The 22517-nt window shown below is 43.5% G+C and overlaps 1 protein-coding gene across 5 annotated transcripts in view; it reads right to left on the bottom strand.

The window, feature by feature from the left end:
- Nucleotides 1-550: 550 nt before the first annotated feature.
- gapvd1 (GTPase activating protein and VPS9 domains 1) overlaps nt 551-22517 on the bottom strand; it is a 28236-nt gene continuing 6269 nt past the window's right edge. The window contains exons 4-29 of one of the 5 annotated variants that reach the window (XM_080467716.1): nt 21852-22424; nt 21688-21771; nt 21466-21600; nt 18677-18869; nt 18000-18080; nt 16216-16370; nt 15820-15949; nt 15398-15523; nt 15141-15314; nt 12282-12419; nt 10922-11056; nt 10127-10246; nt 9728-9805; nt 8655-9001; nt 8474-8561; nt 7632-7664; nt 6904-6975; nt 6696-6824; nt 6485-6611; nt 6160-6272; nt 5146-5305; nt 4767-4954; nt 4234-4447; nt 3339-3411; nt 3017-3214; nt 551-2811 (exon numbers count right to left, since the gene is read on the bottom strand). In XM_080467716.1, coding sequence (XP_080323842.1) covers nt 2671-2811; nt 3017-3214; nt 3339-3411; nt 4234-4447; nt 4767-4954; nt 5146-5305; nt 6160-6272; nt 6485-6611; nt 6696-6824; nt 6904-6975; nt 7632-7664; nt 8474-8561; nt 8655-9001; nt 9728-9805; nt 10127-10246; nt 10922-11056; nt 12282-12419; nt 15141-15314; nt 15398-15523; nt 15820-15949; nt 16216-16370; nt 18000-18080; nt 18677-18869; nt 21466-21600; nt 21688-21771; nt 21852-22424 — 4005 coding nt within the window. In that variant the 3' untranslated portion in view covers nt 551-2670. Of the gene's footprint in view, nt 2812-3016; nt 3215-3338; nt 3412-4233; nt 4448-4766; nt 4955-5145; nt 5306-6159; nt 6273-6484; nt 6825-6903; nt 6976-7631; nt 7665-8473; nt 8562-8654; nt 9002-9727; nt 9806-10126; nt 10247-10921; nt 11057-12281; nt 12420-15140; nt 15315-15397; nt 15524-15819; nt 15950-16215; nt 16371-17999; nt 18081-18676; nt 18870-21465; nt 21601-21687; nt 21772-21851; nt 22425-22517 lie in introns of all 5 variants that reach the window. The other 4 variants (XM_080467718.1, XM_080467720.1, XM_080467719.1 and 1 more) reach the window with 4 other exon arrangements.

Here is a 22517-nt window from a genome sequence, read left to right as displayed (position 1 = left end):
ATGAATTGTTGCATAAATAATTTGGTTGTTTTGATCAGTACTTGGGTGGAGGAGGAGGTGGTGGTGGTGGTGGTGGGGGCGGTCATTCGTAGCCGCTACCTTCAGCTATCAGCGGAAACGCTGAAACATAAGCCAGGTCCAAATAATTTCATCAGATCTGCGCAGTATGTATTTCCAATTAAAGTGACATCACATAAACCTAATTAGTATAGATGCAACCTGCAACTTGATTTTCCAGTGCATGGTTTTCTCATCAAATTGATTACGCCGACTCTGCGAGGAAGTGCACTGCACATACGGGTCTGGTGTGTGTGCTACTGCAGGCTAATGGAAAGAAAGAAAGAAAAAATAAAGTACATCTTGTGATGTTGTCCGTGAATGTTCGTCAGCTCAGGTGCTTCATTTCACTACTCAAATGTTACTTTAACCACAATATGGTCGTGATAAATGACTATAAAGGCCCGGAAGTAAAGAAAATGCACTGCTCCCCGTCAAATCTTCCAGGAAAATGCATCTTTTTTTTTTTTTCCTTCTTCCTTTTTTCTTTTTTGTGCAAAATAAATCATGGAGTTCTGATATCACAGACACAAAGTTTTGCATCCTCTTGCAGGTTCAATTTACTGGCCTGTGGCGGACACTAATTCTATTCTACACTTATGGGAGAATGTGCAGACCATTCGATGACTTCATGCAAGAGGAGGCAGAAGGTCAACCAGTCTCACACACACACACTCACTCACTAGACAAAAGAAAGAAAACACACTCACATACTACACCAACCACTTCAGCATGAACTGCAAGTCAGTAACAAGTCAATAGTGTTGATTATTTGCTCGCCTATCCTACCGTGTATTGTGCTGTCACGTCATTTAACCCAGAGAAAGTCGAGAATTATCCAAACCTATAATACATGTGGCACGTCCGCGCACAAAAATGAAGCAGAGGATTTCAAGAGAAAAGGAGCTTTAGTCGTTTCTGGTTAATTAAAGACATGCTTGTACTATAATTGGAAAGATACAGTGACACTGGGAGATCACAGCACGCCAAATGGGGAGCAAAAAAAAAGGAAAAACATAAGTGCACATAAACACGAGTCCCTTTCTTGAACTTATGAGGAGGTAGAGAACCGATATCCGACAGTTTACTAGTCGACCCGAGTGGACACACGCGGCATCTCAGGCATAAGAGACTAAAACATGTTTGCTCACGAAAAACAAAGGCTCGAGTTAATTAAGGGTGATGTGACCACAACAAGCAACACAGCAGCTCAGAATCTCCCGATTCTCCTCAGTTCCCCTCGGAGCTTTAACTATTTTTTAAACCAGTGCAAAGAAGTGATCCAGTACTCAACCAATGCAGGACAGCTACCGCGTATGACATCAGGATCATTGGTTTCAACTCTGAGGTAGGATCTAGAAACACCAGAGGGGAATTTTTGTTCGAACTTGAGTGCATTTAAAGGGACAATAAAGAGATGCGGCCATTTCTATGTTCCTCGGTTCCTAAGGATTCTCAGTGAAGTGTGGTCGGCCCGTTTCTTTTTCAGTGTGTGTTGTGGAGGAGTAATGCCTACATTTTGTTGAGGGGGGAGAGAAAGAAAAAAAAAAAAAAAAAACAAAACCTCAAACTACCTGTACAGAGCGCCCCACGTCAAAGGCACTATTTTCATTATTTCCACAAATGCCGCGACTACTCTGTGCACGAGTTGACCCTGTAAGCCTTAAACCGCCCAGTATCCCTCTCCGACGGGCGAGTCGACGCTAAGGTGTCTCCTGGACTCGTCTCAGCAAGTTTCATAGAGAGAATATCACTCGCCTCAGACATCTCGAATGGGCACGATATGTATTTTCACTGCTTTTTTTTCTTTTTTCTTTAAAAACTAGATAAACAAAGCATTAAATAGAATGACGGAAATAAATACATTTCGTTTCATATAAATAGGTGGGCCCTTTTGTCCAAAATGCTGCATGTTTGGGAATATAACAAAAGTAAACAGTTTATGGAATAAGCTGCCCTACAGTTTGAAACACTAATCTTATGAGTAGTACGGTTAATTGTGAATTGATCTCAGTGTTTATGAGTCTGTAAATCCCACCAGTCACTATCACTCACAGTAAATCCCCACGTCACAACGCGTTTAATGAACATTGTATTGTAATTTAATTGGAAGCCCTTTTCTCTCACCCGGGGGGGAAACAAGAAAAAAAAGAAAAAATGAAAAGAAGATCTGCGATCACATCAAGGAAGTCTGGTCCCTTTAAATAGGATTATCGTTTAAGTTGATTTAACGTCATATTTGTAATTGTGTATATAAAATTTCTAAACACAGACCCCAAAAGGAAACCTGACCGAGGAGACAAAAAGATTAAAGGAAGGGGAAAAAAAAAATTTTCATTCTAAATCAGGTTCCAAGTTTACACGTTTGCCAATTTTTTTTCTTCCCCCAAGGCCGTTTTTTCAGCACGGCTAAAAAAAGGATTTGTCCACATACGTACAGTAATATATATTTTGTAATCTTTCAACGTCTCTGGCTATGTACAAGCTATACAAATAAAGAGCCGGCGGAGGGCCAGGTTTCGTCGGCTGTGCAGAGGGAGCAGTTGGTTGGGAAGTCTCCCAGTCTCCCGGCTCCTTCCCCCGCAGTCTGCCCATACAGGTGGCTGTTCTGCTTCACTTGCGATCGTCGATGGTCTTAATGAATTCCACCGCCGCGGTGAACTGCATCCACCAATAGCACTCCTCCCCACTCAGCCGGCTGGCGTAGAAATTATTGATGTACTGAACAGTGGACAGCAGGCAGGGCGGGTTTGCCTGGAGGGGAGGAGATGTGGGGATGGGCCCGCATTAGCCGCTCAAAAGAAGCTCGTGCAACGCCGTACAGATTATCATCACAAATATGGGAAATATGTGCACAAATGTTAGCAGGTCTTTACACTGGATTGTGTTTACAGTCCCTTTGAGGAAAAACAAGGACGGAGGTAAAAGTTATGAATCTGAATAAATGAAGAAGACTTACCCTGATGAGAACAAAGACGAGGACAGGGACGAAGTCGTCCGCCCCGGGGACGGAGTCTTCATTGGCCAGGCTGAGGAGATTCATGATGGTCGAACACATGCGCAGGATACACTGGACCTTGTCTCGTGGCGTCTTGTACGCGTTGATGGTCCTGATCTCGGACTGTGCGGACGGCCAGGGAGCTTCCTTCAGGTAAACCTGCGAGCACGCAAACTCATCAACTCAGAACAGATGTTCAACAACTTTCTCGAGCTTCAAGTGCCTCCTGCATGAATGTGAGGTATTGATGGGAGAGGAGGGGGGGGAGGCAGTCGGATGATACCTCGGGGACTTGAAGAGCTTTGTGATTTGCTGTCACAACTTTGGAGAGTCGCTGGATATGCTCATGGAAAAGCCTGCGTGTGACAAAACAAGTCGCAGTGAGACGCAAAGGAAAGTACAGATTCTGTGTCAAATCAAAAAGCGACTCGCCAGATTACAACCCAGACACGATAAAGAGGGTTGGTTTTCAACCTGCAGATCGTAGCTTTAAAGGAACGCTTCTTAGCAATAAACCTAGTTTTTTTATTCCATAAATAAATAAACAAACAAACCTTTTACCATCAGAGTTTATGTCCATTTTTTAAAGAACATGCATTTGTGGGATGAGCAGCAGAGGCGAGTGTGAGGTGACGGCCTATGAAATAATTCCCACGTCTTCTCAGCTTTTCTCTGTCGTCACTATTGACTTTTATTTAAAGGTTCTGGCACGTTGTGCTGATGATCCAGTGTCTGATTGTCGCCTCTCAATGTAGAGCGATATCAGTGTGAATGTAGATGCACTCTACTGAGGCTGTTTAGTAAATTCATGAAGTTTTAAACATGCCGCTGCCTCTCCCACAAATACATGTTCCCTACAAATGTGGCACCATTAAACGTGGAAATTATCGGGCTTATCAATAATCTGACATTGATTGCAAAGGAGCATTAAAACAAAGAAATAATTAAAACACAAATTAGCTTTATTGTTGTGTGTAGTTCAGTAATAATGTGAACTCAAGACATCCATTCCAACAACATGGATTAATCCACATTCTGAAGTGTAATTAATGAGTTCTATGAAAAAGCCCATAAAACAATAGATCAAAGCTAAAAGACATTCTGAGTAACGGCAGAAAGATCCAATACTGTGGAGAGAAGCACTTTGTTACAAACAAGTAGATATTCCAGCAACTCACTGGTCTCGGAGAATATCTCCGTCCTGATTAGGGTAGAAGGCCAGTTTGAAGATGCGGTTCATGACGCTGCGCTCGATAGCCATTTGGGCGTCCTGCAGCTGGTCCTCGCTCGCAAACTGCCAAATGGCATCGCTGGCCATGGCGCCGTACAAGTAGCGCAGAAAATCCTCCACTGCTGCCGTCTTGTCATCAGATGCTGTGCACCCCTGGAATGCTGGAGGGAGGGGGGGCAAAGAAACTACAGATCTAACCCCGGCGTGACATACAACGTTTCCATTAAGATTTTCACATTTCCTGTCGGGCAAATGAAATACAGTGAAATGCAGATATACGTATATGGAGATTTTTACTTAAAAATCTCTGTTTTACAAGTGTTGTTGTGCGAGGAGTGACTGGGAGAACAAACGCCTTGTAAATCCTGTTTAGCATGTCAACACAGACAGACGGGAGGGTCAGGAAGCTCTGTACTCTGGAGGCTCGATATTCAATAAGCTCAGCCGTTGGTTACACTGAATGTAATAATGCTCAAATACCTTTAATGAAGTCGAGCATCTTGGACTCCATATGCTCGAGAAGGAGCCGCACACAAACAGTAGTGAAGTAGCGGTTGGCCACCTCCTTGTCTCTCAGCACCCTCTGGAGGAGCCGCTCCAAATGTGCCTGAGAGGTCTGGAGGCCTTGACGACACCTCGTTAGATAAGCTATGTACGGAGCGCGCTTCCTAAAAAAAAACAAAAAAAGAAACAAACACAATGTGGGTAAAGTGGATTTAATTGTTGTCGGTGTGCTCCGGATTGCATGTAGATTTCCCCTCTCGCATCATGTATCAAACAGAGAAGACAGCAAGCAGAAAGACCCGTGGGGACGCCTTGAGGGAGCTCCAGCGTCGTCTCTCCAGGATTCCAGATTTACCTGTAATCCTCGGCAATGGCAGCCAGCAGCTTCCTGCAGGTGCGCGCGTCGAAGCGGCTGACGCAGCGCGTGGTCTCCTGGATCTGAGCCATCTGGTTCTTATCCTGGAGGTTGATGGCCTCTGCTAGCTGGACCTTCAGGAAGCAGACGATCTCGTTGTCTGCGACACAGAGAGACGCGGTGACGACGCGGCTCCGCGCTAACAAAGGAGCGGCTGCTCGCCGCAATCTAATCAACCTCCGCATGACAACGTGACAGACAGCCACAGAGGCCAGTCCCATAGTTTGAACCAATTTCACAGGATGTCACCCGATTCTGCTGTGAGGACCGTGTGGGAGCGCCGCCTTTGTTTTTCTGAAGAGACACTTGTGTCTTTCTGACGAAATCATAAACCAAAACTAATCTATGTGCACGCGCCATTATTTGATAATGTGATATTTTACTGACACCATATGGTAAATTCTCTTTCAGCATTCTTCACTTCGTCTGCTTTGCCCCAAAGCTTCAGGGGTGATTCGGAAGGTGAAGGTGGCACAGATTTGGTGCTTTGCTTAAGGACACTTTCAGAAAATTGGATGTTTGCCAACTTCACAGGCCTGCACCTTGCTCCCTACGGAGACGCGACAGAGGTCTCCACTCCGGAAGGCAAGTTTTACAAGAGCACTAACTTAATACAGTCTCCAAACTTGTTGTTTAACATGTTTTGGCTGAATAGTTTGTCATAATGAATGTATGTTATTACCACCTATTCATCACCACGGAAGCATTAATATCTGTCCGGCACAGGCCAGCATCGGGTGAACTGACTAACACTTAAATGCAGTCACATTTTTCACAGCACTAATGCTGAAAGAAAAATGCAAAAAAAAAAATAATGTTCACTCTGTTTGAAAAGACTCTAAAAGAGCTTTTCACACCCACTCAATTCAGCATTAAGCAAGTCGAGTAGAAAAGTGGTGTGAGCTGAAGAACTAATACAGGATGGCTTTACCACGGATGCTCTCGGGCTCCTACCTTCAGAATCCATGTGGTCTGGCAACCCATTCCGAGTGGTTGCCGGAGCCATGATGGGAAGAGCCACAGAGTCTGCAGAGCACAAGGCCAGTCTCAACTTCTTCTTTGCATCACTGCAAGACAAACCAGAGAATTTTTATTTTTTTTGTTTAACAGCGTCTGCTTAGTACAAGCCATAAAAAATACAAAGTGACTGGTTGTTTTCCAATTTTACGAAGGGTTCAGTGTGTGTGTGTGTGTGTGTGTGTGTGTATGTGTGTGTGTGTGTGTGTGTGTGTGTGTGTGTGTGTGTGTGTGTGTGTGTGTGAGAGTGAGTGTGTGTGACCTGAAAGAGAACTTGGAGTCATGCTGCTGCGCCGTCTGGCTGGCGGAGTCCGGGAGGTCATCGGTGGAAATGTTCTGCAGAGTGTCTTCTCGAGGCGAGTCGTGCACGTTGTCCTCAACACAAAGATCTGTGGAAAAAGCACACAAAACACAAAATAAGAATCTTGTATGCCAAAAGCGTGGACATGCATACATTCCCGTTTTCTCCTGACCTCCTGCACCATCATAGGAGGCTCCAGCTGTGGCTCCGTCACTCGGGCTGATCCTCTTAATATTCCTGTACTTGTTTAGGATGTCTTCTGCTGCCTGTGCCTGAGAGCTCTGTCTGGGCATCGGGTCATCTGAAAGATTCATTCAAATTAAAATTTAATTCACAATGTTGCTTCTACTTCACTAGTGATAAGACGGCTCATCGCTGACCTTGTGGAAGACATTCCTGGTGGATGTCGTCTTTCTCCTGTTTGTCTCTTTTCCTAAATGCAGCAATGGGTGCTTTGGGGGGAGAAACAATACAATGACTGATACACACAGGGTAAAATCACTTTCACTATTGATGACAAGCTGAGTGTGGGTCATCTGCGGTCAGCCACTTAGGTATTTCTTCAGTATCTTTAAACAAGCTGTAGTTTAATGGAAAATCTCAATGTGATGCATGGCACCAAAACAGTGTCGCACAAGTCTCATGTAAAACTTTACCAAGAAAGAAGCCAAAGAAAACATTCAGATGGTGAAGTGTACGTTTTGTTCACAGCAGAATATCACATTGGTCCACTGTAACCTGTTGCAAAAGGTTAAGTGTATGTAAGTGTAGACAATCGGACTGCCGCTCAGCCTTTTAACACAAAGACGCCAACAGGACAAACAAAGAAGTGACAGACACTCTCGTACAGTGACGTACGCTGGAAATATTGGGTGAAACATCTACACTGATATTCTGTGTTCTGCAAACGGTAAAATGGTGAAATTAAACAGAGAGGGGATGACAAAACGGATGCATGGATGAGGAAGTGTGAGCGTGTGAACTCAGGCCACACCATGTCACGTCACAGATCTACAGCTCTAAAGGCAGCAGCTATAAAGCAGCATGGCACGCAGCCGCTGGCTCCGGCAGTAAAGCTAGCTCAATGACGACAGCGCGAAAGCGTTACCTGGGACATCACTCTCAGCCGTCCAATACAGCACTGTGAGGAACACAACAGACAGGGTTGGCCTTTCACGCACAGGCTGCCACTTTGAGGGTCAGCGGACTGTGCATCACCATGCACAGCAACAGGACAAACACAATGGGCTGTACTCTTGAGATCTGGACACCACGGCTTTCTTGCCTTTTCATATTATGCACACAGTCCGCCATTTTAAGAATGTCAATTTATTGTTTACTTAAGGAAATACCATTATCTCAAAGAGTAATAAGCAATCATTCCATGTGGGCACAGCTCATTATTTCGCAGACAGATGTATGAGAGATGGTCGCAGAGTAGAACTGCAACAAGAGATGTGTCATCTATCAGTGCTGATGACAGAGAGGTCTATCTAATGACCATTAGCCGCTGGCTGACAGCACTGCTGGGAGGGCTACAACCATACAATCTACACAGCTAAAGCTCCTCTGATGACTGATTAGCTTTGAAAAGGCTATATAAATCTGCGGCTAGTGAGACCTGAGAGAAAAAGCACTGGACACGTCTCTGGAGTAACTTCAAACAACAAGAAACATCATTTTCCAACTGGAACATCAGCAATGGAGTGGACAACATGGATCATCATTCTCTTTCTCACATTATAAATTGGTTTTTGCTCTGCTCTTTAAAGTGTGATATTTTCTGTCAGTTGTGATTAAGAGAACTTTTTCCCCTTCTCGCAACAAAAAAAATAAAAAATAAACTAAAGGGCCGTGGCAATAAAACATCACTTTTAAATGAACACCACCACATTTTTCAGTTTAGAAAAGAGGGCATGCTCAAAATGACCATGTGGCCTTGTCTTTTACCTTTGGGAATGGCCGACACGAAGCGTTTCTTCCACCACGGTCTGTTGCGATCAGACTTCTCGTCGTCACTGTCTTTCCGATCCTCAACCTTCAAACACAAAACAGAACATGGCTATCAAAATGGACTAGAGTATATAAGAAAGATGTTCATTACTCGCGAGCCCCACTGCTGCTGGTTTACCTCTCCTTTCAGGGAGTCCTTGCTGGGGGACGAGGATGGTCCTAAGGCAAAGGCGCTGGCAGGGTCGCGCTCTTCCACCGCGACCCGCCGGTTAAGGCCGGGGTCACTTGTGGGCCGGCGGCCCGGGCACACAATGTCAGAGCTGCGGCTGCGGACCAGCCTGTCAGGGAAGGAGTGGCGCTGCTTGGTGTGCTCCAACTCGGCCTGGGCCAAGCAGTGGGGCGTGAAAAGAGAGTGGCGTGCCTCCGGTCCCAGGGCACTGGCTTCAGGGATAGGAGGATCGGGGGGAGGGTGAGGGGGCCTGGCATAGTGCACTTTGGGTCTTACTATGGTTCCAGTGGAGGAGCCTGAGTAATAAGACAAGGAAAAAGATTTAGAATATATATATATATATATACATTGTTTTATTTTGTTTGTTTTCAATTTATTTAATATTTTTGGCACAATAAAACGTTCCTTTAAATATACCATGAAGATTTTCACAAAAGTTCTGGAAAATAACACTTTCTTCAACAGAACAGTTGCCAAACATAATAATCAGGAGGAAGAAAAAAAAAAAAAAAACACCTCAAATGTGGGGAGAGTGCTAAAGAGAGATGTTGGTGGGAGATGAGCCCTGGGTGTAGGTAGGCCACCTGTTCCAAGGGTAGACTCGCTCTCCTGAAAAGCTTCCAAAGGCAGCTTCGTGCCATGAGCACAGTGGGACGAGGGGACAGTGCCAAAGAGCCTGGGGTGAGGTCTCTCAACCTGTCATCCCTTCACCTTGCCACAGACACACAAGCCACTACCATTCTTCTCGCAACTACTCCCTCCTGCACTCCAAACAAAATGCATAGGAGCAGGAACAAAGACCGCAAAGAATAATTTGGGATACTAAATTAGGCGAACGAAGTGACATTTCACTTGCACTTCTAATAATATGTCTAGTAATTGGGGTGAGGGGTACAGCCACTCTTTTGGTTAATTTCACACCGCTCAAGCTGTTCTGTGACTCCACGACATTAGGGCAGGGATTTAATGATAATCATTTCCAGCTCTCATTGGCTGTGGAGCATTCGGAGAGTGCAAATTACCTTCAGCAGAGGAGAGGGGATCAAACATGGCCAGTAAGGAATCAGCCTGTGAAGGTGGCGATGTCAGATGGTGTGCTCCTGCATAAACACAAAAGGACAGGAGACAATTAACAGAGTTTACTGCATCGAGTGCAAACATAGAACCTGGCTGCGAGTGTTAATTCAAAACGTGCCTATATATCAATTAAAAAGTAAAATACCCTTGTGTGCTTAAAGTATTTATTGCCCTTCAGGGCAACTTTAAACTTCAATTACCTTTTAAGCGAGCACAACAGTGATTTAGTTGGGTGACAGATGTACAAGTGACAGGGATGGATCGCTCTGGCTGAAGCCGTTTTGACCAGATAGACACTAGACTGATGGCTTCGGCAGCCTAGTGGGAATGTGACACTCTCCTACCGTGGCCTGACTCCTCCCCATCTGGACTGGTCACAGAGTCCTTCCCTCCAAAGTCCGAGCTACACTCTGACCGCAGGTCCTCGATCTTGTTCGGGATATCTTCTGACGTTGCACTGATACCTGTGGCACCCACAGACAACAGGATCAGCTCTGGTGACATTCAGGACAAAAGTCACTTTGCAATCCCCTCTACAGTCGTGTGTTTTAGCCTGGCAGCTCCCAAATAACAGTGTTGCATACGCAAAGGCTTAGAAACAAAAGAGGATATTTTTCTCTTTAGACTATGCTGTATGGTTTCTCTCAGATGAGAACCCACTGGGAACTCTAAATTGGTAGCGTAAGCTCCCATGGGTTGAGGGAAAGGCACAAATAAGAGTGATCATCAGACACAGACAATCCATCGGCTGAATCCCACGGGACGCTTCCCTGTGAGCTGAGCCAGGAACGTCACCGCTGGCTTCTTAATCTACAATACTACTTCATGCATGTCAACATAGCTCGTCCACCTGAGCCCATATATAAGACAACCGGCATTAACCTCTCTGGCGCACAGAAAAATTCAAACTGACCCCACTGTGCTGGTTAACAACCCTCCCGGCAACATGACCATTCTGTACATGAACACGGGGAGCGAGCGACACAGTCATTTAAACCAAGTCTCAGGTGTGAGTCAATTAAGGACTCACCAAAAGAACAAAGAACTATGGAGTCAAAAGCAGAAATAAAACAGTTTCAAAGAGAAAAAGCACAGTGTAGTAATAGAAAAGGGTGGGGATGGGATAAATGGATTTTTACCTGAAACAACACTGAGGCCTGGTGTGCTGGGCCTCGAGCTGACTTCTCTGACCTCCGTGTCATCCGAGGTACTGCCAACCCCAGAGCAGCTTTCAAGCTCCTGCAGACGCTCCTCCTGCTTCAAGTCCGGGGCTTCTGCAGATCAACACCAGAAAAAAATAAAGAAAAGAGCAATAATTTTCCTCTTTGATTCGGGCACAACAGAGGCAAAGAGGTGTGCGTCTTTAAAAATGGGAGTCAAAACCCAAAACGCTCATGGAAGTTTGCTGGAGGTGGTCATTCTGACTGCACTTCCTCCTCGGTTATGACTACTTGGAAACCAAGTGTGCACATATGTATGAAATGAAACAAAGCATATATTATCATGTCTTATAACTGCCAATCCAAACCATAAAGCTACTTTGGCCAATTCTTGGGCTACCCAATGGAGCAGTTGGGTCGAACCCAGAGGCTCCATACTAACAGCAGTACTCATTTGCATGCTCGTTAGTAATAATGTGTTGGTGAAGTGCTCTTCAGAGTGTAGTTTTCTGCTGCCTGGCCATGAAACAAGCACTCCACTTGAAGCAAACCCTCCGATCACACCGTTATTGAGCAGAACAGGGGCAGCAAACGCAACAAAAAGCAATCAAGATACTAATGCATGTCATTTCTGCACTGCACATATTGAGTTGGTGTACTACTTCAATTAAAATGAGGCCCAATGTTTTCAAAGAAACACTTTAAAATGTTAATAATGCTCCCTACTTATTTTCACAAAACACTGCTTTCCAAAGGGGGAGTCAAGCAAGTAATCTCTCAATACAATAAAAGGTTCACTCTGTATTTTTCAGAGGAGACAAAGTGAGGTGTACAAATTAAAACATAGCATTAATATTCAAAACAACCACACAGCAGACATTAACTGGTGTGATGAATGATTATCACACAACAGAATATATACACCAATCTTTGAGCAGCATCACGTTAAAACTATCCAGATAAAGAACTGACACCATGTAAACTGACGGAGGACAGCTGCTGTCCTTGTGCTTTCCTCCCCACCGCTCTACCACAGGTGCAAACACACCTGGTGGTCCCTCTAAGGAAACTCTAAGCTGCCTTTTACTGGCACAGGCAGATCTGCCCTGAAAGACAAGCAAGTGCATACAAAATATGACAGATGCATGCACACATTTTTGGTGTGGAATGTAGTGCAACCACACCTGGTGCCCCAACCCCCACTACATTCACGGAATAAAAACATGCACACGAATGCATTCAAAGGCGCGTTCGAGGCCGTTGTGTCGGAGAAGAACCAGAGGGAAAACAAACAATATCCAGCTTAAAAAAAAAAAAAAAAACCCCTGGCTCCACACACCTGAGTCGCTGGGCAGGACCTCCACACTCCAGGCCTCGCTCGTGGTCTCGGAGATGGTGGAGCCGTAGGGGTCCAGGAGAACTGAACCGGGGCCAGGAAGACACAGCAGGCTGCCAAGCATGTTCTCTGCAGCTGCCCCTGGGATAACGGAGAGAGGCGAGAGAGAGAGAGAGAGACAAAGAGTTCAGCTCCTTCAGCAGCATACTCACTGATTTAGTCCAACAAGAAGCCATCTCAACAGTTACAATCATGTGAAAAGATACGAGCATCCTTTAAAATTGAAACTCAAGCTTTTTATTGTGGAATATTCTTTTTATTTAGGTAAATGAAATTTAAGATTTATATGTCATTTGTAATCAATAAAAAGTTGACAGTGTCACACATTTTTTGGCTTAAATTAAAAAATATATATATATGGAAAAGCACTGGTGTTATAAACACAGTTGAACTAGGAAGTGTGAAGCAGAAATTTTGTATATTTTCCTGATTCTCCAAAAATGTTACAGATCATGCACGAGCTTTACTACCTCAAATTCAACCATCACTTTGACTTTAAGTTCCAGGAAATGTGGATGAGAACAAATATGGTGACTTGCCCGATAGAGTGTTGAATTCAGTTAATGTTATTGACTGATTTGAAAAAGGTAGTTTATAGAATGACAGAAAATTTCTGAAAAATGTACTATACAAACATTGGAAGCTTATAATTTTGTAAATTTGTCTAAGATTTACAAACTATAAAAGCAGCTATATGTCAAATATGAAAGTTCAGTCGCTTTGCTTTGAGAATGATTAAAAATAATCAGTTAAATTATTTCAGTCCATTAATCACTCGTGTATACCTGATGATTCATATATTGCATCTTAATTAAAAAATGAACTGCAGTGTCCCTTGTACGCCTTCAGGTATGACTTTATAACAACAGCAAAACCGCTTGAGATAAGCAAAACTATATTATAAACTCATGACTTGTTGGAGGAGGGTTCAGACAGAGTGAGCTTTCCAAACAGGGACACAGAGGTCACGAGCATTTCATGCTGGGACCCACAGGCAGGTCCACCACTGTGCCAAAGGTCGGAGGTTAATGGTAATATCTCACCCTGCCCCGGCCTCTGGGGCCATGACTTTGAGCAGTTGATTAAACCTGGCATTATTCAAAACCAAATTACTGCTTTGTCCAGCCTCCCACAAAGTCCTCAGCTCAGAGTCCCTCCATCTCCATTTGGGAAGCTGTGGCCTAACAAGGTGGAAGAATGCGGGGGGGGGGCGGGGGGGCGGTAGCAGGTGTGAGTGGGAGTCAATGTCCACGGCTCATGACCAAAAATCAACCTGTGGTAGCGGCACCCCCCGGTACGTAATGCTTCCAGTTCGTAGCACACTCGCACCATGAGTACACACGCATGCCAGCACCAAGGCAACAGTGTGTGCGGCTGTTGGCGGGGGCAGGGCTCTCATTGGCAGTGGGAGAGCTCTATCCCGCTGTCCGTGTTTACAGTCTTCAAGGTAGGGGCGCAGAGTACTTGTCTTTCAGGTGGATGATTAAATGAGTGGCACAACAAGAAGTGAAACAATTAGAATTTCTGCCTCATTATCATGGTAATCTTATCAGTGGGATAATGAGGTATTAATGGATATTTAATGTGCATCTCATAACCCAATCCCTTGGAGAAAACACATAAGGAAATCGCTGTAAATTCACTTAATGATGGAAAAGTCCCCCAACGCCATATTCCGAAGAATGAAAAATGGTGGATGCAAATGAGAAGGAACCAAGGTCAATAAGACTGCAGGGACTGAGTGAATGTCAGAGAGAGGGAAAGAGAGAGGGATGGAAAAAGATGGGCAGGGGGAAGGATGAACAAAAACCGAGGCAAAGGAGAGGAGGAGGAGGATAGGGTGTGAATGAAATCCAGAATCAAATATTTTGACAACAGCTGTTGCATATTGGGGAATATTAAGTCATGTTTAGAAATAGATGCTTGACTGGCATAACTTTAGGTGGACTGATTATACACCGAATACTTTTTTAGGCCACTCTTTTTCCCCCAATTACTGCAGACACAGTGATGTAGTAGTGAGCATTCTCGAGGTCAGTTGGAGGCCTTTGTGTGGGAGACTGCATGTTCTCCCCGTCTGTGATTGCAAGGGTTTTCCTCCCAGAGGTAGTGAGTGATACACGTGCTTGAGGTTAATGTGAGTGTGCATGACTGTCTCTGTGTTTGTCCAGGGTGTCGACAGATACTGAAAGTAGGACAAATGACTATTTCCTTCAAAAATATATTAGGAAATATTGTATTTGATGGCAGAAACACACCTACAACTGTTAGAGATAAATCTTTATTGTATTGCACTTGGCAGATTGGTGAGACAATGGCCACCTTCACTTCTACTTTATTTCTATACACCACTCATATCCCTGTGGTGAATAGATGTTTCAATAGTCCAACTTAAATATCCTTAAAGTACTGGTAAATTGACTTACTTTAAAAAAATATATATGTATTAAAATACGAGTTTATTCACATGGATAAAAATGTAGAAAGTAGGCATCTTTCAGGACAATTGGACAAAATAATATTTTATGAAAGTTATCAACTCATTAATGTTGATAACTAAGAACGGAAATAGAAAGTGTCCCAGACGTCAAGCAAGTCTCCAGCATTTCCTGGTAGAACTTCAGCTAAACATAGGACGCTGCAATTCAGCGCTGTTTCACCCACTTACCACAAGGTGATGACATTTCCCTTCATCTGCTCTATAAAATCAGACAATAGCTCATCAAAAGTGAAACGATATCCTTGTTCAGAGAATGAATCTTTTTTATACCACAAAAAAACAGTAACAAAGCCGTGCCCCACCTGCTATTTCCTGCAGCCGATCTTCATCCATATTAGGGTCGAAATCGCTGCCGAGTACATCGGTGCTCCAGGTTTCGCTGACCGTCTCAGAGATGTCCCGATCGTCTGTCAGACCCATCATGTCTCTGATCTCAAACTTGCGCAGTTTGTCATCCAGGTTGTCCTGTGTGGTAGCTGAATAAGACACGCTGTATGTTAAACCTGTCCTGTTAATCTTTCTCTGGCTCTTAATATAGAGAGTACATGCTTATGCACACCTTGTTCATGCTCTAGAAGCTGAAGCGCCTCGACCCCGTTGCTCCCCGACGGTCCTGCTCCCAGCTCAGAAACAGACTCTCCCTCCAGGTCCAGAGAGGACACCGAGTTGGAGCGATTGGATGGACCTGAAGCAAAACAAATTCAAACAAATGAATTCAGGTTTGTTTGTTTTGTTTTTTTTTTAAACTACCATCAAGTTTTGCACAAACTAAACAGAACCTCATTGTCTATAAACATATAATGCAAAGGACAATTAATCTGTGCAACACTTTTGATTACATTTTGTGCCGAACAACAAAAAAAAAAAAAAAAAAAAAAAAAAGACAAAGGAAATGATTATAATCATAACTCCCATACAAAAGGACCAAATAACTTGTATTTTGTGGCCTTTCAGCATCACGTGTTCAGACTTCAGACTGACCCTCTGAAATGCCTTCCAAGTTGTCACTGCAGAGAGAGAAGCGCAAGGTTTTGTCTGGTTTGCCGTGCAGTTTGGTATCATCAGCATGCCCATCCCCCTGGGTCCCATCTGCCATCTGCAGGTTCAACACCTAGAAAACAGCAGAGTACACCCAATATTTTTGTTTATATCTGGCTGCAAACTTCCGTTGACAGGAGTCATTTTTCCCTATTGCAGCCATTACCTCATTTCTTTTGAGTTAAATTAAATATCAAGCTCACATAAAGAACGGTGAAATACATGACACGGACTCTAAAAAGTCTTACTCTCCTTCAGTGACGATAAAATAATATGACATTGGTTTTATCACATCATCATCTCTCCAGTAAATGAGTGCATTAATTCAAGTCCCATTACCTCATTTTCTGACATCATCCCGGGGACGGTCTGTGGACCGGTTGCTAGTGAAATCACCAGCACCTCCTCTGGCATCACCTCCTGAATGGACTCCTGGGAGCTGGCCTCTGCCTCCCCCTCCTGGGCAATGTTGGTACGACTGCGGCTACGAGCAGCTGTGGTTCAGTGAGTGGAGGTCAACAGAGAAGCAACCAGTATTATTGTTTGGATTGTAACAAGTAAGAGTGAGCAACAACAAAATAAAAAACTATCCATTAGTACTTGTGAAAAATTGACATTAATTGCACAAAAGCTGGAATACAGACAACTGAGACTCTCGTACTCCATGCCATACCAACAAGTTGCCTCCGGCTGTGATTCCTATTTAATGAGAATGACTTTGTGAGCTGTTTATTACAGAGTTCGGAGTTCAACTTAAGCTGAAAAGATTTATTCATCAGTTAACAAAATAGACGTGTAAAAACTTGCACCGTGATGAGACAATGCTCTGGTATGACATAGAAGATGAGTTATCTCATTTGTAAATGTTAATCAGAACTTACTTAAAAAATTTGATTAGTTTTCCAAGTATGAAAATGATGGATCATTTCAGAATGTGAATGGTGAACTTATTCATTTAAGTTAGTTATGTCATTTGAAAAGAGGATTGTTTTTAATGGAATACGTTCGATAAGTTGAGATGACAAACAAAGAAGTCGTATAACAAGACAAATACCACATAATCTGTTCGTATAATTTCGGAAATAAAAATGTGGATTTAAAAAAAAAATCTTCTGTCCACTTCATACTACTTTAAAGACACATTACCAATACTGGAATTTCATGGCTATACTGAACATAGTATATGTTTTAGTTTTACTTCTAAAGTAACGCCCAGTTATCACATCACTAACAAAAGTACAACAATATCACACCGATTTAACAAGGAGCAAGTCTTTATAGGCCAAGCTGTTCACATTACAGCATGATTATTATTTTCTGAGATAAATATAATAAAGACACACAGGAATAAAGAGCTGTTGCTAAAATCTGTAAATGCTGGTACCAGGACAAGGCAACAACGGCACACTCAAGAGCTGTGAATTATCAAGTCAAAAATCAGAGGAAAATAGGCCAAGCTACTTTACCTTTTTTTTTTTTTTTTTTTTTTTTTAAATATTGTTTCACAGGAGTGATTTCACATGACCTGAATTCGTGCCTCAAGAACCGCGAGCTGATAAATATCACTCAAAATCTTTGATAGTATCAGTATAATTAAACTCACCCTTGCCCTGTGTGAGATAAGCAGATTTAGCTATGTAAAAATGCCAACAAGGTTGCAGATGATAAATGCAGAAGTTTGAGTTGTCTCTCTTGTACTTTAACTACACCTCAAAGGATCGAGGACTGATTTAACTCCTCCACTCTACCTGGTAATGCAAAGCCGTATTCCGCTGAATGAGGAAGCAAACAAACATTAAAAAAAAAAAGGGGGGGAGGGAAAACTTATAAGAAACAAGAGAAGTGAGGAAACATCTTTGTTCAAAATCACTATGCAGGGCAAAGCAAGCATGGTGAGAGCACATGGAGGACAGCAGTGCTAGGTTACAAAGCGTGGTTATTGTGCAGCCTGTAGCATGAACTAGTGCTTTGATGGCGTTATCCAACAGGTGACACAACAGATACAATACGGGTTAAGCTCGCTCTCTCTCTCTCTCTCTCTCTCTCTCTCTCTCTCTCTCTCTCTCTCTCTCTCTCTCTCTCTCTCTCTCTCCACTTCTACAACAACTTGACAGTCTACCCACCAAAAGGGGTTACTAATGGAATGTGGGCAGACAGAGTGGTGCTTGTGGGGTCCCAGGATGTTATAGCGGCTAAGTGTTGTCCTGGTCATTCATTGGCAGCACAAAAGAGAAGGAGAAGGAGAAGGACAAGGTAGGGAGTTGGAAAGAGAATAAAGAGTACATCTCAGAATTCAAAGTAGTTCCAAGTATCAATTCAAGACTGTGTACAGAACTGTCATATTTCAAGCACAAGTGGTTCATTTCTAATTAAGGGGGTGTTGCTACAGCATAATTTGTCTTGGAAATGCTAATGAAGGTAATCTATGCATCTTTTCCATCCATTCCAATTAAAATTAGTTCATTTATATTTGGTAATTTAATTGGTTGTCATTTCTGTAATTGAGCCTCAATCCAGGCCATGCTAATTATCTTTATAACAAGCTGAGAAGTAGCTCATTAGCTTCCTATAAAACACAGGCTTTCACTAGCTATCGCCACTCAACTCCACTTGTTTACTTTGCTGCTCATTAGACAAAATATTACACTTTTAGCTTCAAGTCGTGATATTTCTATAGAGCAACATATCCTTCGGACCATCACATCACAAAAAAAAATTCCAGGGGCTAGCATCAGACTCGGAACATCTGGAAATAAACATTCCAAAATGAAAGGGGTGTCGTGGCTGTGAAAGACGATACCTATGGGTAGTCTGTTCTTCTTGTTGGCAGGAGTCGTCGCTGGAGAGAGCTGCGGGGTGTTGGAGGGAGTCAGCTCCAGGCTGTTGCTTTTCACGGTCCGAGACTGGGGCACATTGGCCAGCAGGGTCTCCAGGGCCATGTGCTCCTCCTCTCGGAGGTGATCACCAGCCATCACATTCCGAACAAAGTCCACCTGTGGAAGAAGCACACTTTGTTAGGAATGATTTTAATATTTGGAAGACATCTTTGGCAGGTTTGCACTCGCCAAACGCGCACTTTGTGAAACAGGTCTGATTCAGAATGTGCAATTATATGCGAGTTCAACTTCAAGATATATTTCAACGAAAGACAGTAACATTTTTATACTGTTTTCACGTATATAAACAAAGTTATGGGCATATGAGCTGCGTTAGGCCCTTCCACAAATACGTTTTTGTATATTACGTCAGGTCAAACTATGGTCACGAGGCCCTTTTAATGGCTCAGTCTTTTTGTCACATTTCTACTTCTACTCTATCTCCATTAACAAACTTTTTACCTGTTTGTCAGATTTTTGGCAAGTTAATTACAGGAGCGTTTGTCACACATCTATCAGGCCGTCATGGCCTACAACTGTAGGAACAAGTGACTTGCATGGCCGACTCTTTAGTAAATGCGATCTGCCAAGTCATGATCTAAGCACTATGAAATATGATACATTATAATAATGGGGACTGTTTTAATGGCATATTTTGGACAAGCCTATACTTGTGTCACTCCAACATTGGCTAATCTGTGCACAAAGTTTGGCCCACTGGTTGAAACCGGCTGTACTACTTTCTTCTAATTATTCATCTTCTATTCCACTTTATCCGACTCACGGTTGCTGATCCCAGCTGACTATTGACACAGGAGAGGATACACCCTGGACAGATCACCAGTTCTTAACAGGACAAACAATGACATTCATACAGACTGTAGGGTTGTTGGGTATACCGGTACTGTATTGGTATCGCGGTACTGACGCCTTTAAAACGATACTATACTACGCCCGGCTGGTACCAGTATCTTTTCTTTTTTTTATGTCACCGCGGAGCGTCACTGTGTTGTAGTTTGCACCGTGGAGAGTAGTCAGTCTCTCTGTGGGGGAAGCGTCAGCGGGCCGGTCCGCTTTCTGACTTGTTTTGGATGTTTTAGACAATCGAAAGTGCGGAAAACGGCGCTCCGCTTTCTTTCCTTTTTTTTTTTTTGCACTCCGGTTTCTCCGAGACGGGGAGCGCGAGCACTCCCGCGCTCCGACCCAGAGATCCGCAACTGAATAAGCGCTTCATACTCGACCTACACAACTTCCAAATAAAAGTCAAAACAACATATTTTTAAAACAATCTTCTCCCAACCGAGCTTGTACTTTGAAAAGAAATGCGCATGCGTAAATGACATGGCGTTTGCATCAATGTGAAAGTGCGCATGTGTAACTGACTGAAACGACCCTTGGAAACTCCGTAAAAAGAAACTTGTAGAAAAAACCGGTGCATCAAGTGCTATATGGAAGTACTTTGGCTTCAAAACAAATGAGCACGGTGTCGCCATTAACACCGAAGCACCACTGTGCAAACTGTGTTTGAGAACATGTCTGGCCAAGGGTGGAAACACTACTAACTTGGCTAAACACCTGAAGGACAAACACCCAGACCTGCATAGGGAGTTCAAAGAACGACAGGTAATAACTTATATACCCATGAAAAAATAGCTCTGGAAAAAAACTGTAAGCTATTATAAATATAATATAAAGAATATAAAAGAATATAATATGAAAATATTTTATTTTACCAATTTAATATTATAAAGATTACTGCATAGTAAAATACCATTTAAAGACTTTGGTCCTACTTAAGACAGGCTGGATCTAATAACATTTTTTGTATTCTCTTTTTATTTGGAAAGTATCAAAAAGTATTGAACTACATGGTGGTACCGATACCAAAATGTTGGTATCATGACAACACTAACAGACTGGGAATTTAGAGTTGGGGTCAGCCATGAGCCACATACGCATGGTTTTTAGACTGTGGGAGGAAGCTGGAGTACTCAGGTTGAACATCCAAACTCAACAAAGAAATGTCCATAAGCCCACTCGCACTATGAGGCCAGACTGCCGAGCACTGCAGCCCTGGCCTGATTACACAGAGGAATATGTTGGCTGTTACAGAAAATGAAACAGATCTAATTACCATCGCGGCTTCGCTTTAGGTATTTAGATGGTCAAAGGCACATTCACTGCCATGGCCACAGGATGAGTGGGCCACAAAAGCACTAACTGTATATTGTTTTCAGCTTAACACACTCATGGGCCAACAAATATGAGCAGCTTCATTTGCTATTTTGTCAATGCGTGTGCTGAATGAAAATGACTGCATCAGTCTGAAACTAATGAACTAGGACTTTGCACCAGTACATGCCACTACTTGAGGATGAGGTGAGAATGGTAGGATCAATAATGACGGCACATAAACACAAAGAAAACTGAAGCGATTGCATGAAAACACAATGAATAGTACATGATATTAGAACATCGATGGTTTGTTGGCCCCCGTCATGGAATGTCACCTGTCCAGGATGTACCCAGCGTTTTGATAATTATCAGCTGCAGATCCTTTTGACCATAATTTGGATAAAGTTGCTATAGAAGAAAACTGGATACCCGGTTAACTGAATAATCCTCCTAAACCTTTTGTGAACTTTTTTCAAACAATGTTTGTTAAAACGGTACATTAGAGTTGTACATAAACTGTGAAAAAAAAACCATCTACCAGTGCTAGAAGTTGATTATGTGTAATATAGACTGCAGTCCTGCTGAGGCCTTCTAGAAGGTTCATCGATGACATAGGTGGAGTTTCAACTGCTCGCCCTCCAATCACCACGTCCAGAAAGGCGGCAACACAATTCTGCAATACATGAAAAGGTAACATGAAAACAAGGTCAAACAGCTGGAGTTAGAAAGGAAAAACAAACATTAGTGCATTTTCACACACCTTATCAAACTTTGACAAGCTGCTTTTCCGTCTTGGGTCAGCATCATCATCAGCCATGGCCAACTGCTGCAAAAGCTGTCCCACCTGGACCACAAAAAAACAGAGTTATATTTCTGCGGTGAATCATCAGCCTTCAGTTGAGAAGAAATGAAGCCGACACTCACCTGCATTAAGTTAAAGCGGGCAACTTCATTGATTGGTGCGTCTGAGATGATACCGTACTGCTCTGGGTTGACTATCGCTGGGCAAATGAAGCAGGTGAGCAGGAGATCAGTGCACATCGTGCGCACCTCGCCCACCTCCAGACGCTCCACACACGACAGAGTCTTGTACATCTGAGACACGATCCAGCGCAGGCTGTGAGGAAAGCAGTAGGTGTTCTGCTTCAAGTAACCAATAAACTTGTTGACCAGCGCGACCAGCTTGGCTTCGTTGGCCTCCACGGCTGCCTGCACCCTTTGCTTGTAGCCCTCAGAGCCTTTCTCTCCAAAGCGCTCCTGCTGGGCGGGAGTCAGGCGCTCCGTCACCTTGGTAGGGTCGGTCTCCAGGTGGTCCTCGTCTTCTACCAGGAGCTGCATAATTGGTTCGTGAAGGGTCGCGGTGAGGAAGAGCTTCGCTGAATAAAGGCCCTCGGAGAAGAGCTTGAACAGGATGCTGAAGGCGCAGGTCCCCCGTCGGAGTAGGCGGCGAGGGTTGTCACTCTCCTTCAGTTCAAACTCCACCAGATATCGCAGCACCTAGAAATGGGCAAGCAAAACATGCGCGACCCGGATAAGTACCTCTCAGACTTACTTAACTGCTCTCTATTTGCACAGTGGAGATGAGAAGGA

This window comes from Lipophrys pholis (genome assembly GCF_963383615.2).
Source record: "Lipophrys pholis genome assembly, chromosome: 7".
Classification (NCBI taxonomy): domain Eukaryota; kingdom Metazoa; phylum Chordata; class Actinopteri; order Blenniiformes; family Blenniidae; genus Lipophrys; species Lipophrys pholis.
Note: the sequence above shows the minus strand (reverse complement) of the source record. Positions and strands in the feature narration are given on the sequence as shown.